Source organism: Sinocyclocheilus grahami, unplaced genomic scaffold (genome assembly GCF_001515645.1).
Source record: "Sinocyclocheilus grahami isolate Dianchi unplaced genomic scaffold, SAMN03320097.WGS_v1.1 scaffold606.1, whole genome shotgun sequence".
NCBI lineage: Eukaryota > Metazoa > Chordata > Actinopteri > Cypriniformes > Cyprinidae > Sinocyclocheilus > Sinocyclocheilus grahami.
Window position 1 is genome coordinate 89,239 of NW_015505785.1, and position 13,771 is coordinate 103,009.

Here is a 13,771-nt window from a genome sequence, read left to right on the forward strand (position 1 = left end):
GTCTGTCTGAAAGAGAGGCTTGATGCAATCTGAAGGTTCAAGTTGATCTTTGCTGAAGTTGGTTGATGAAAAGAACCAGTTTGAGTCAGAGAATCTTGGTGAATGGAAAAGTCAAGGCCGAAGCCTGGCACGAACTTAGAGGGGTTGCAGAAGCGTTCTAGCTCATATCTTCATCTTAGAATCTAACTGAACCACCGACTAGGGGCGGGTCACTGATGTGAGGCCTTTAAGATCTGAGAAGATTCACGCCTCTCAAGATGGGCTTGTCCAATGAGAAAGGCTGAAATCCCAAGCGGGAGGTTGCAATTACTGGAGGGTTTTACGACACTTTGTGTGAGGGCATGGTAATTTGCAAATGTAATTCGCTTGGGGGTGTTGATGCACAAACTAATAAAGATTCTTAGAACACTAATATGCTGCAGAGGTACCAACATATAATATCCACTCTCGTTCAGATCATCAGAAGACTAATTCATAGATACTAAACATGGTAGAATTACATATAGGTAAGATGACAGAAACTAGTGGTTCCATCACAAGCCTGCACAAACAGTATACAATATAACGACAACATACACAATGACCTGAAGGATATGTGTGTTCATTCAAAGAAAGGTTTTCCTATTAATTAATTAGAGAAGAGTCCATTTTTACTGTGCATTGTGTCTCTTCCTATGGAAAAGGTAGTGATTTATTCTACCCACATTCCTTTGGGCAATAAAACCAGTGATATCAGCATTGGTTGCCATGGTGAGGTGTTAAGACGCATTTCGGGGGAAGGGTCCATAGGTCCTCATATGGCTTGTTAACTTGGGGGTGGTACCGAGTATTTGTTAAATATAGCTAACAAAATATATATTGTGTGTCTGATTGGTCCAGATGCTACATTAAGTATATTTATAATCCATTGCTAATCGACATAGCCTTTTTACCATATGCTTTTAACAGTATAGAACATATTTTCTGCCTCATTCTGTGACAAGAAGCCACATCAGATCACAAAAGGAAGCAGTTGTGGAGTAAAAACGTTATAGTGATCTATTTTGTTGGACAACAGGTTTAGAAACGCTTCTCATTGCAAGTCATTACAAGGGAAGTTTAGCTTTTGGGATTTTAATTTAAAAACGTTTAGCTTAGCTAGCTAACGGAGTCTTCCTGCTGCCGTCAGAGCAAGTGTAATTACTGCATTCACGTGCTCCTCGGATGCTCTCATTTCCCGAGTTGTGCTTTTAAGTCGGAATGTGAAAACAACATGGACACTCGCGTTACTACAAAGATGTGTTGGATTTGTATTATTAGAGCTTTCCGACTTGCTTTCATTAATTTTCTCAGTTGGGAAATAATTTTTCATGTGCGGTGCCAGTGATCCTTACGTCCGTTTAGGAGAACCTGAGAACAAATATTTCAATTGATCGCTCAAGCATTTAAGTAGCACAGAAATGAGGCACCAAAATCTGCGTTCTGATTTGGTTCTAGTACATACCGGTTACATAGGTACCGGTGCCAATTTCGGTACCCAACACTAGTGATAGTCCATTCATCCACACCATTTCCTTGTCTGCAGTCAGCCATGCTGTGATCGACTCCAGCATCCTACAGAGGACACGTGATTTGAAAAAAAAATGTATATATGCATGCATAATTCCTGACTTAACTCTAACACTATCCCCAAAACCATCTTGTCCCCATTTTTCCCCAAAATTATATCTAAGTACACATACACAGTGAGTATGAATATTAATTAATTACAGTATTACTACTAAAGACTACTGTTACTGCTTCTAATAATACATACTAAATATTATTAAAACTAGTAATTAATATCTCAAACCTGCATGAGAGTACAGAGAATTTTTGCAGAAGCAATTTTAGCAGACACTTTTATCCAAAACTACTTAAAATTAGGAATATGACAAGCGATTAAGCTTAAGGAGGCAATGACATGAGAAGTACTTGTAATACAAAGATGAAAGTACTGTTTCAAATATGTTTTGATAAACTGATAAACTACTAAACTATTATATTACAGTCCTGAAATTATGTGACATATAAGAACAATAGTAATTGGTTATTTAAGGATTAGTTCACGGAAAATAAACATTTTGATATCATTTACTCACCCCCATGTCATTATAAACCTGGGGTGCATTTATTAAAAACAGTGTTAGCCAGCTATGGTCACAAGATCCATCTTTCCAGTGAACATCTGTAAACAGCATCACAAACTTATGTAGAACTACATCTCTCAGCCTGTGGTGAGAAACATCGTTTCTTGTTAGTATAACATGTAGATTTGTAGATATGTGTAAGTATGGATACATTTAAGTATATATACATTTCAGTCTATATATTTTAACGTATCAAGAATCAGTGGCATATTTGAAGATTGTGCATATGCAGTAATGTATATGGATAAAATATTCTTCATTATAATTCATTATAACTTCTTTGTACTTTAACTACAGGTGAATTATTAAATAAATAAATACTTTCAGTGCCCTTATTATCGTTCTGCTCTTTACACACCATGAGAGATCAGAGCACTCCATTGATTAGTTTACCAGAGCATCTATGTGAGAAGTTATGTCAAAGTACAATAAGCAAATCAAATTAGGTTTTAAAGCCTCGATCCTTCAGGACAAATGTTCAGAAATGTTGTCATTTTACAGCATATATCAAACGTCTGAGTCCAAGCATAAGGTTTTGGAGGCAAAGCTGAATTGACCCAACTTGTTAAATTTCTCAGTAACACTTCAAGTCGAATGTTGGTGAGATTTTACAATTTCTAACAACGTGCAGAAAGCCTGTAAAATTAGACAAATACCACTGTATTACAAAAGTGGGGTTTTTTCTTGACAAAAAAGAATGAAAAGAACTATTCAAACAGCTCCACACAACTATTACAGAGTTCTCAGAATTTTTTTCCCCAAGTTTTTTCTTCGCTCCTAAATAAAAAGCTTTGTGTTCACTCTGTTTGTGGACTAAAGTTGGATGACTGCTGTTGAATAATTTGCCTTTGCTCAATATTGGAGTAAAAAGCATTAAGCTTTATGAACACCTTTGAGTTGTGACTCAATCATGCAGTTCAATCCATCCACACATACAACCACGCAGAAGAAATGAAAGAAGCATTCATCTCTCTTCTCTCAGTCTGCAAACCTCCAGTGTGTGTGTGTGTGTGTGTGTGTGTTTAGATCTTAAATATATTGGCCATACATAACACATGTATGAGTGATTTTGACAGTTATCTCAGTATTTGTTCCATTTACATATATTAGATTTTTTTAAATTCAATAACTGATTCATGCATTTCATTTTCCTATATGCTTTAACATCATCATTCTTTTTTTTCTAGTACATTATGACATGGGTATCACCTTATTTTATAGTTCTATTCTGCATGTACATACTACATACTACGTGTAATTATTGTACTGATTGCATACAATAAGTGTGAAGTAATAAGGTACTAACCCCGAACCTAATCTTAACCCATGTAATTACCATATATTACGCATTAGCTTACTTTCTTGGGTACGTACACAGTTAAATGCATGTAATGTAAAATAAAGTGCAGTCACGACATGAATTGCGACTTGACACATTATAATTTTTAAACTCTATGACTTGTACTTATATGACTTATATTTGTATGTAAAGTGTGCACATACATTTCTTCATGTTTGGATAGACACATACAGGATTAATGTATTGAAAACGTAACATTACTTATGTACAATGTTAAAGATCAGTACAAGTATTTGTACTGACTGGAATCGTTCAAAACTTGTACAAATATACTAAAATTTTGTCATGTGTAAATCTATGTCTAATTCATTAAATAATAATATAACATCAGGCAACATGCTACATTACGTGATGTTTCTCTATAAAGTGACAACTTGCTTCTTTCTGATGATGTCAGAGAGACTGTGAAAAATATGAATCTGAAAGATATGAATTAAATCAGTGTTTCCGTCAGTGAGTCCATGTCCCTCCTAACACAATCTGAGCCAGCAGAGAAAACCTGGCTTGTCATGCTGAAGACCTCAAATCCTTTACTGATAAAACCTGCATCACCTTACATTGTGCTTATTGTCTAAACAGTGAGGACATACAGTAATCTGCAGAAATATGGCCTGAGAACATACAACTACTGTAAATCAGTTTCTTTCTGTGTAACTCAGTGTTTTAATGGAAGCTAGTCTAAATGTAATAAATATAATTCAATCCCATTCACAAATCAATGATTAAGCAGAATTTAGTGTGGAATCAAGTGCCAAATGAGACAATAATGATTTTGTGCGTTTAACTGTTTCTTCTGAATACTCCACCTGCTTTACTTCAAAACCGACCATATCCTCCACAAGTCAAAGCTAGCATGTCAGATATAACAAAGAAAGAAAATGGAATGGGAACAGAACAGAACAGCATTCCATCTTTCTCCCCTTTATGTCTGTCAGTCGTTTCTCTGGTGGCGCCAGGTTTCCACTCAAGCACAAAAGGAGCTGGATGTTTTCAGAGCCGGTCTATGTCACTCAAGCATTGCTGCCATATAAACACATAAAGCCAATTCAGCCTAAGTTACTACATAAACACAGTGATCAGGTTGCGTTCTCACCCACTCACTCGCCCATCACCCTCTGCCTTGTGTTTCACAGAACATTATGTGTAAGAACTATATCTATTAGCATTCCAGAGACCTAGAAGTGTTGATATGCATGACAGAACCACACACACACACACACACACACACACACACAAAACATATAACAAAACCTATAAGCTTGAGCCTAACATGATGTTACATGGACTATGCTTTCTTTTTCTTTTTTCTTTTTTTGGTTAATCTATATACACATGCACCAGACATATGTCATTTTCAGCCCAGTGTGCCATGATTACTGCTTTTTTAAGATGCTGTTAAAGTTAAAATTAGTTCAACTTGTAAAAATGTGTCTTGTGACCCTGCATTCTGTTTCATTCTGTCTGTCTGTGAACACAAGAATGTCCTGTGTGAACACCCACTTTAATTATAAGAAAATATGTTCTATAATACAAGTTACTCAATACGTAGGCCATATAATATATTGTACAGTTTGAAATCACTGTTTTCTATTTGAATATATTTTAAAATGCAATGTATTCCTGTGATGAAAAGCTGAATTTTCAGCATCATTACTCCAGTATTCAGTGTCACATGATCTTCAGAAATAATTCCAATATGCTGTTTTGCTTAAGATGGATTGACCGATCGATTGATAGAATGATAGTTGATTGATTGATTGATTGATTGAATGATAGATTGATTTTTTTAAAATAAATGTTTGTGTAGTGTTGTGTTTGTATATTTATTAAGCTATATTAATTGAATGCATCAGTTTATGCAAAAATAGCTTTATAAACAATTTACACATAAATGTGTTCTGCTTTGGTTTTATGATTTGGGTCTGTTGAATGTATTGTAATTTTTCCTCTCATTGCTTTGTTTTAATTCCAGTCAAATGATCTATGGCATCTACCCAGACTAATGTCCATATATTTTGAAGTTTGAATATCTGCTGTTAGGGAAAAAAAATGGGTTGTGACTTTGGAACGTCTCTACCACAGATCTCTGTGGTGTTTGGAAACGAAGCATCCTTTCATAGTTTGCCAAATGTCCCATCATCAATATTGCATATTTTATCTCAGCTGAGGTTGTGATTAGATCATTGGCAGTATTTCTGTGACTCTCGGTTCACGTTCATGTCTTGAGAAGCCAGAGCTGCTGTCAAAGCCAAGGTCAAGGTGAAATTCACCCTCTCTCTCACATTTGTCTCTCCCAGCCTCCCCCAGCCCCAGCTCCTCCTGTTTCTTTATGAGATTTCTCATCTATACCTTCTCTCATGTTGCTCTTGTTAAATGGTGCCCGTGGAGGGAGAGCAAATGACAGAGGGAGGAGAAGATAGAGAGAATGTGAGGCACATTTAGGGGATCTGCTCCATTCAGTAGGAGGAAGGGACAAGGCCTCTGTGGGGCGTAATATGTGGAGTTCTGAAGACCCCGTTTTAGCTGTTTTTCTCTTATTTTATACAAGTGGAGAGTGAAGGGACAGCTGCTGCTGGTGTGAATGGCTGGCCAGAGTGACTCACTGCCAATAAAGTCCCTCTGTCAGGCCACAGACGGGCTTTACGGGCGATCTTGAGACTGGACCTCTAGTAAAAAGCCAGTCATCCAGGCCTGAGGAATTTAGGGTCCAGGAAACAAGAGCATGAGAAGAGAAAGGGTGTCTAGAGGTGAAAGTTGAACTGGAGTGACAGCGTGCACTTATGCAAAATAAGTGCATGCTGTGGTGTTTCACACGGTGGTGTTTAAATTGGACAAACCGTGTTAGATTATATGTCTGTGTCTGTATGGCTGATGTCCAGGATGTTTATGAATCTGACTGTGGTGCCATTTGTGTGCGTGACAGCAAGTTGAACACATGCTGAGGTGTCAGTCAAAGCATAATATCAATTCATCCATCTGTGCTGGAGTTCATTTTTCCCATCTCTCTTCTCTTTCAACACCTCTGCTCCTCAATGTTCTCACGTAATATTTATCTTCGACCTCAGACCCCTGGGCAGATGCTTCCTAATGCATTTGACAACTTCAGTCATCACCCATTCAGTTTTTCTCTCTTTCATTCTTAATATTCTGTCAAACGGCAATCCATTCCAATTTATGCATGGGCTTTGATGATGCAGCACAGGATTACTCTAAACAATTACTCAGGGAAAAGGGGGTGAAAATGGCTTTGTTGTTTAAAGTATAAACAGATTTTTAACACATTATTAACATTATGAATAGATCTTTATGAATAGATTTTTCAAGAGTGATGATGTTTTCCAGTGCAGAACTTGTCTGTTGGGGTAGAAGGTTTGAAAAACCAACCATATTCTTACCTTAGTAATCACGACCAATTATCTGTTCTTTTTCTTCTTGATTTCCGCAGCGGTGGAGACCCAGAGCACAAGCTCAGATGAGATGGTTCCCAGTTCTCCTTCTCCACCCCCTCCTCCTCGTGTCTATAAACCCTGCTTTGTGTGCCAGGACAAATCTTCTGGCTACCATTATGGAGTCAGCTCTTGTGAGGGCTGCAAGGTATGGAATATTTGGTAACACTTTAGATCAGGGAACACATATTCACGATTAACTAAGAGTTTTCCCTGAACAAACTCCTAATTTGCTGCTTATTAATAGTTAGCAAGGCAAGTTTAGATATGGGGTGGATTAAGGGATCTAAAATACGGTCATGTAGAATAAGATATTAATATGCGCTGTATAAGTACTAATAAACAGCCAAAATGCTAGTAATATTAATAAGCAGCTAATTAATAGCGAGAATTGGTCCTAAAATAAAAAATAAAGTGTTACCGAATTTTTTTATTTTCCCCAAAGATAGACAGACAGACAGACATAAACAAACAAACAAACATTATTTATTATAAAAAGATCATACACCATACTTTATCAGTATTTTTTATTTTTTTTGGACTAAGCCAAAATGTTACTTAATGTAGGTTAACATAATATGTATTTGGCTTTGGCTTTTTTGCCTTAATTTTGCCATGAATAAAAGCTAAATTAGCCATAATATGAAAGTAGATAATGCTAAAAACATTTTGTTAGTCAATGTTAAATTTAGTCAGTGTTTGTTAGTTAATGTTTAATTTACTAATGATGAATAAAGAACTTTACACCAGAGTATTGATGTGCAATAATTAATAAACGAGGTAAAAAGGTAAAGTGAAATTACGATTAAAAAAAAAAAGTTTCTTTAAATTTTTCTGTGAAGAGTGTTTTGTTTGTTATTTAGACAAACTTCAAAAAGGCCAATATTAAATGCATTTTAAATACATGACGTTGTTGTTTCACTTTTATCAGTGCACAGTACTCACATACACAAAACAAAACCTGAGCATGCATTCTCTAATATTCATGTTTCAACCCACAGTGGGAAAAGATTACATGTAATTGCATTATAACACAGCACATGCATAAAAATAAGCAAATGCAATTATTTGAGTGCTGCCATCTACTGTTACTGCCAAGATCAAGACTTTTGTTTTCATTCAAACATCTACTCTTTAGTGCCCTCTGCTGATTGCTCTGTTGAAGTTAATAAAATCTGTTCTCTGTTACACAGAATTCTGATTAATTTTCGTGATCTAAGCTTCATGAAATCACAGAGCCTTTTCTTTAAGAGTTCAAACATGATTCATGAATTTAAACGTACCTTTTTTCCTGTTTATATTTTTGTGTTTCTGTCTCTCTCTTATCTCCGTATCAGGGGTTTTTCCGTCGCAGTATTCAGAAGAACATGGTGTACACCTGCCACAGAGACAAAAACTGCCAGATCAACAAGGTGACACGGAACCGCTGTCAGTACTGCCGGCTGCAGAAGTGCTTTGAGGTTGGCATGTCTAAGGAAGGTAAAAGTCTAAGCAGTGGCTTATCACCAGTTATACTGTTCTCAGTTCACACAACCAATAAAGACATGCAAGTTGTATTTTAGAGTGAATTCACAAGTTTGTGAGAAGCACACGATTGCCTCAAACATATCTTGTTCTGAGGTACCTGGCATGAACAAAACCCTAAAGAAACTCTACTCTATAAGTTGCGTGTAACATGAGTAGCATTTTGTTGTTGTTTTGTTTTTGTTCATGTATGCTACATGGTTGGTTCATTTTGTGTTTGTCTTTATCTTTAAGCGGTCCGTAATGACAGGAATAAGAAAAAGAAGGACATAAAAGAGGAGGTGGTTCTTCCAGAAAGCTATGAGCTGAGTGGAGAACTGGAAGAACTGGTTAATAAAGTCAGCAAAGCACACAGGGAAACCTTCCCTTCGCTCTGTCAGCTCGGAAAATACACGACTGTGAGTCCTGAGCTCTCACACACTCATATTCACACACACTTCCTTCTTGTCAGTCAGCTAAATAATCACTAGCATGAGCAGGACTGTGTGGGCCAAGATCATGCAAATAATTCCCTCCAGTGTAAAAAACGTAATAACATTACACATCTATTGAACCACATCAATAGTGGTTTCTTTGAGACAGCGAATCCACTTTTTGTCCTGCATCAAGATTTTAGGATAAAATGTGTATGAATGCATAAGGTGGGGGGGGGGATCTTATGCTGTGTCTAGTCCCAATTTTTTTCTATCTATTTCTCTGTCTGTCTGTAAAATGAAATATGGGCAGTCACTGCAATGGATGAATGAATGAACTAATTAATTAATTAATACTTTATTGTCCCGTTTCAGGGAAATTTTTCTTGGACAAGCATGACATGGCCAGTACACAACATAAAACTCACACAGCACAGTACATGACATACAATAAGTTACGCATGTTACACACAATAAATGCTTCTCGAGTGCTTATACAGTGCCAAATGAAAGTATAATCTTAGCACCAGAGAGGTAATGAAAACATTCAAAAATATAATTTTTTTTACTGATGTTGCAATATCTGTAGCATATTATGACTAAACTTAATTGCAACAGGACAGATAAAATAAATGATCCCTAGTTTGAAATAAAATCTAAATTAAATTTATGAGCCTGGGATTTTCATTAGTCAAGAATGCATTGTAGATATCTTTCATGTGAATTATTATAAGTCAGAATTGCATTACAGATACAGTATGTGCATTGTGAATTACTAATAGTCAAAATGTTCTGCTGGCTAGTCAAAACTGAAATGTAACCAGTAATACTAAAACCTTTTTCTGTTTTACTCTCTGTTTCAGAATTCCAGTGCGGATCATAGGGTTCAGCTGGATCTTGGACTGTGGGATAAGTTCAGTGAGCTCTCCACAAAGTGCATTATAAAGATTGTGGAGTTTGCTAAACGTCTGCCAGGTTTTACTTCACTCACCATTGCAGACCAGATCACCTTACTGAAATCTGCCTGCCTTGATATACTGGTAAATACAACGAAAACTATATGCATATAATCAACAACCTTTTATGAACAACAAAGTTGCTTTGTTTTGTTGTCCAATTTGATGTTTTAGGTGCAATGCACGCAAGATTCATTCTTGCATTAAAAGACTAGATGTAGCACATTGAAAGTGGGTAGAACACATGGTTCTAAGTTTTAAATTTTACTACAATAGATGCATCTAAGGGACAGTTCACCAAAAGAATAAAAATTCTGTCATCATTTGCTTGCTTTCTCTCTCTCTCCACTTGTTCCAAACCTGTATGAGTTTCTTTCTTCTGCTGAATTCTGAAGAATGTGGTTACAGTTGACGGTAGCCATTGACTTCCATAACATTCTTCAAAACATCTTCTTTTGTGTCCAGCAGAAGAAAGAAATAAGTGGAGGGTGAGTATATGATGACAGAATTTAAATTTTTAGGTGAACTATCCTTTTAAGGCCGATTCATGCTGCATGGACAGATGCAGACAAATGGCAACAGACACGTTTGACAGGTTTTGTCGGATCATTATGTTACCCTTTTCGGTGTCTGCTGGCATTAGTCTGCCATTGTTTGTTGGTTCTTGGAATGTCTGAGAGGTGACACTGTAATATGGTGACTGTCGGCTTTGGTCTGTGTCTGTCTGTGCAGCGTGAATTGGCCTTTAAAAATTCACATGATGTGGGATTCTGAGAAAAAAAATTAGACTGTGCACATTCATGTAGTTTTTTTTTTTTCTTAATTGTGAAATTCAACTTTACAGATGTTGCGGATTTGTACTCGCTACACTCCAGAACAGGACACTATGACCTTCTCGGATGGACTGACCCTCAACAGAACACAGATGCACAACGCAGGTTTTGGCCCACTCACAGACCTGGTGTTTGCTTTCGCCGTGCAGCTCCTGCCTCTGGAGATGGACGACACAGAGACAGGGCTCCTTAGCGCCATCTGCCTCATCTGCGGCGGTACTGCTGTCTCTCAGTGTGTCATTCACTTTATTTCTTCGACTCCTTATAGATCAATTACTCAATTACATGGGGAAATTATGACAATAAATAGCTGTTATAGTGAAAATCTTTTGAGTGAGTAAGTTCTATGGTGTGCTTATCTTATCTCTGAGTGCTGTTTTAATCTTTGCACCTTCAGCAGTAGCTGCTCTGGTTGTCCTGCTCCTTTCATAGACATTTTGAATCCATGGTTGGTTTATTCTTTCTCCTGTTTTTGAACTCTAATCACTCTGTGATGTCATGCCTTTCTGTTATTGAACTCTAATTGACATGTCATGCTTTCTGTGACTGGATGAATGAGTAGACCGCATGGACCTGGAGGAACCTCATCGGGTGGACCAGCTACAGGAGCCTCTGCTAGAGGCGTTAAAGATCTACGCTCGCCGGCGACGCCCCAACAAACCTCACATGTTCCCACGAATGTTGATGAAGGTCACTGACCTCCGAGGCATCAGCACTAAAGGTACGCATTATTTATATCTGTATGGCACACAATATGAAGAATGTGATAAGTCTTGGAACTTTACATTGTGATATGTTTGAAGTGCACTCGCCTAGTTGATAGCTGCTGACAGCGCCAACTAGTGGTACTACCTGACTTCTACTAGATGCAAACTCTATTACACGCTAGAAGTCTTCACGGATCTGCTTAGATCTGAAAATCTGAGGTCCGACCGAAGACTCAAGTAGGTTCAGGTCCCAAACTTTGATGAATGCCTCAGACACGGGACATTAGTAGCCTTAAATCTCAGGTAATTTTAAGTAAATGTGCTTTTGCCGAATGGCAGACCCAAGTTCTTTTAAAATATGCCAACTTTACGGTATTTGTTTATTATTTTATGCATATGGGGTCCAAGATGTGACTTGGGCCAATTTGGGTCAGGAACAGATATTAAGACCTGAGAACACCTCTACTACACACTGGACCGAAATGAAGAGATTAAAACCACAAAACATGAAGATGATCATCTTTTTTTGTGTGTTTGTTCAGGAGCAGAGCGAGCCATCACTCTAAAGATGGAGATCCCAGGCCCAATGCCTCCTCTGATCAGAGAGATGCTGGAGAACCCTGAGGTCTTTGAGGAGAGCTCTGACTCTAAAGACACCGGTGCTTCTGCCCCACTGCCGCCTCCCACCATCCAGGCCATCAAACGTGAGAGGGATGAGGAATCTGCTCTGGAGGATGAAGAAGACGAGGATGATGAGTGTGTGGAGGAGGGACGGGACCGAGCAGGGGACAGTGAGGATGAGGAATGGGGACTCCTGCAAGTGGACATGGGTGGAGCTAGAAAGAGTGCGACAGGAAGAGCATAGTGACCACTGGAGGACAGTATATATGCGGGTCTGATACATACAGACAACAGTGACCAACATTTTATATCAGACACCTGATCAGTTGCTACAAACAGATTAATTCAGTCAAACAACATTTACTTTCCCCATAATGACTCAAAAATATAACCTTCATATGACAAAAACATGCACAACTTTGCACATCTAGTTTCCCTCAACTATCCAAAAGCAGTACAAATTAATCATAAAAAAGAGGAAACCTTAGGAACATGCCAGCACTGTTACTTCAGACAGTGTTTCTCTAACTGAAAAGAGAGAAATGAAAAAGAGTGCAAGATCAGAGAAGGATAAACTATTGTGCCATATCTGGAAGTTACTTGTTGTAAGCATATTTTGTACTTCATTTGGAGATGCCAAATATTTGAGAATGCATCCCAAAGCCTTGTTCTGTAAGGGAAACATTTTTCATGACTGTGTATGGATGCATAATCAGAACCAAAAAAAAAAACAGCAAACATAAATGACCAATTCAGCACAGTGGTCTAAAAACTTTTTCAAGACATACATTTACTGCATAATGCAACTGTGTACTCTTGTTGTTGCATTGTCTCAGTTATATTTCGTTTAGCATATTTTCAACAACTCTGTGCTTCTTTCAGTGTGTTTTTATGTGTTATTGACGACAAGCCTTTTTACGAAACACTCCAAATTCACAGCCATACAACTCTGCATCTGAATTTGACACTTACACCAGTGTTAGGGTTCTGGGCACTAGAAGATTGTAAAATAAAATTTTTAGATTGAAAAAAAGAATACATCACATTATTACAAATCAAACCTTTCACTCAGGGCAAATCAAGGACCAAAGGTGATCTACAAGTCTCATAGATCTGAATGTGTGTGTACTATTTACATATATTTTATCTTCAGATATGCTATATTTTGGAGCACAAAACCAGTCTTAAGTCGCTGGGGTATATTTGTAGCAATAGCCAAAAATACATTATATGGGTCAAAATTATTGACTTTTCTTTTATTCCAAAAAATCATTAGGATATTAAGTAAAGATCATGTTCCAGGAAGATATTTTGTAAATTTCCTACTGTAAATATATTAAAACTGAATTTCTGATTAGTAATATGCATAGCTAAGAATTTCATTTGGACAACTTTAAAGGCGATTTTCTCAATATTTTGTTTTTTTGTACCCTCAGATTCCTGATTTTCAAATAGTTGTATCTCGACCAAATATTGTCCTATCCTAACAAACCATACGTCAATGGAAAGCTTATTTATTCAGCCTTCAGATGATGTATAAATCTCAATTTCGAAAAATTGACCGTTATCACTGGTTTTGTGCTCCATGGTCACATATCATTAAGCAAAAAGTAACATTAAAAGCTGAAATGTAACATTTTACTCTGGGATCTAGAAGAGTTGCGTGATTAGGTATTAAAAGCTCTCTAGAGATAAGATCTCTAGAGTGTCAAATATGAGCCGGCTATCTCGGCAAATATGAGC

General features: G+C 37.3%; 1 protein-coding gene across 2 annotated transcripts in view; it reads left to right on the forward strand.

Annotated features, from left to right (window-relative positions):
- The window catches only part of LOC107557540 (retinoic acid receptor gamma-A-like), a 34,669-nt gene extending 21,478 nt beyond the window's left edge, over positions 1-13,191 (forward strand). For both annotated transcript variants that reach the window (XM_016240979.1, XM_016240980.1), the window contains exons 2-8: positions 6,974-7,122; positions 8,312-8,453; positions 8,733-8,896; positions 9,775-9,951; positions 10,712-10,916; positions 11,263-11,421; positions 11,950-13,191. In XM_016240979.1, coding sequence (XP_016096465.1) covers positions 6,974-7,122; positions 8,312-8,453; positions 8,733-8,896; positions 9,775-9,951; positions 10,712-10,916; positions 11,263-11,421; positions 11,950-12,272 — 1,319 coding nt within the window. In that variant the 3' untranslated portion in view covers positions 12,273-13,191. The remainder of the gene's footprint in view (positions 1-6,973; positions 7,123-8,311; positions 8,454-8,732; positions 8,897-9,774; positions 9,952-10,711; positions 10,917-11,262; positions 11,422-11,949) is intronic.
- The last annotated feature ends 580 nt before the right edge of the window (positions 13,192-13,771 follow it).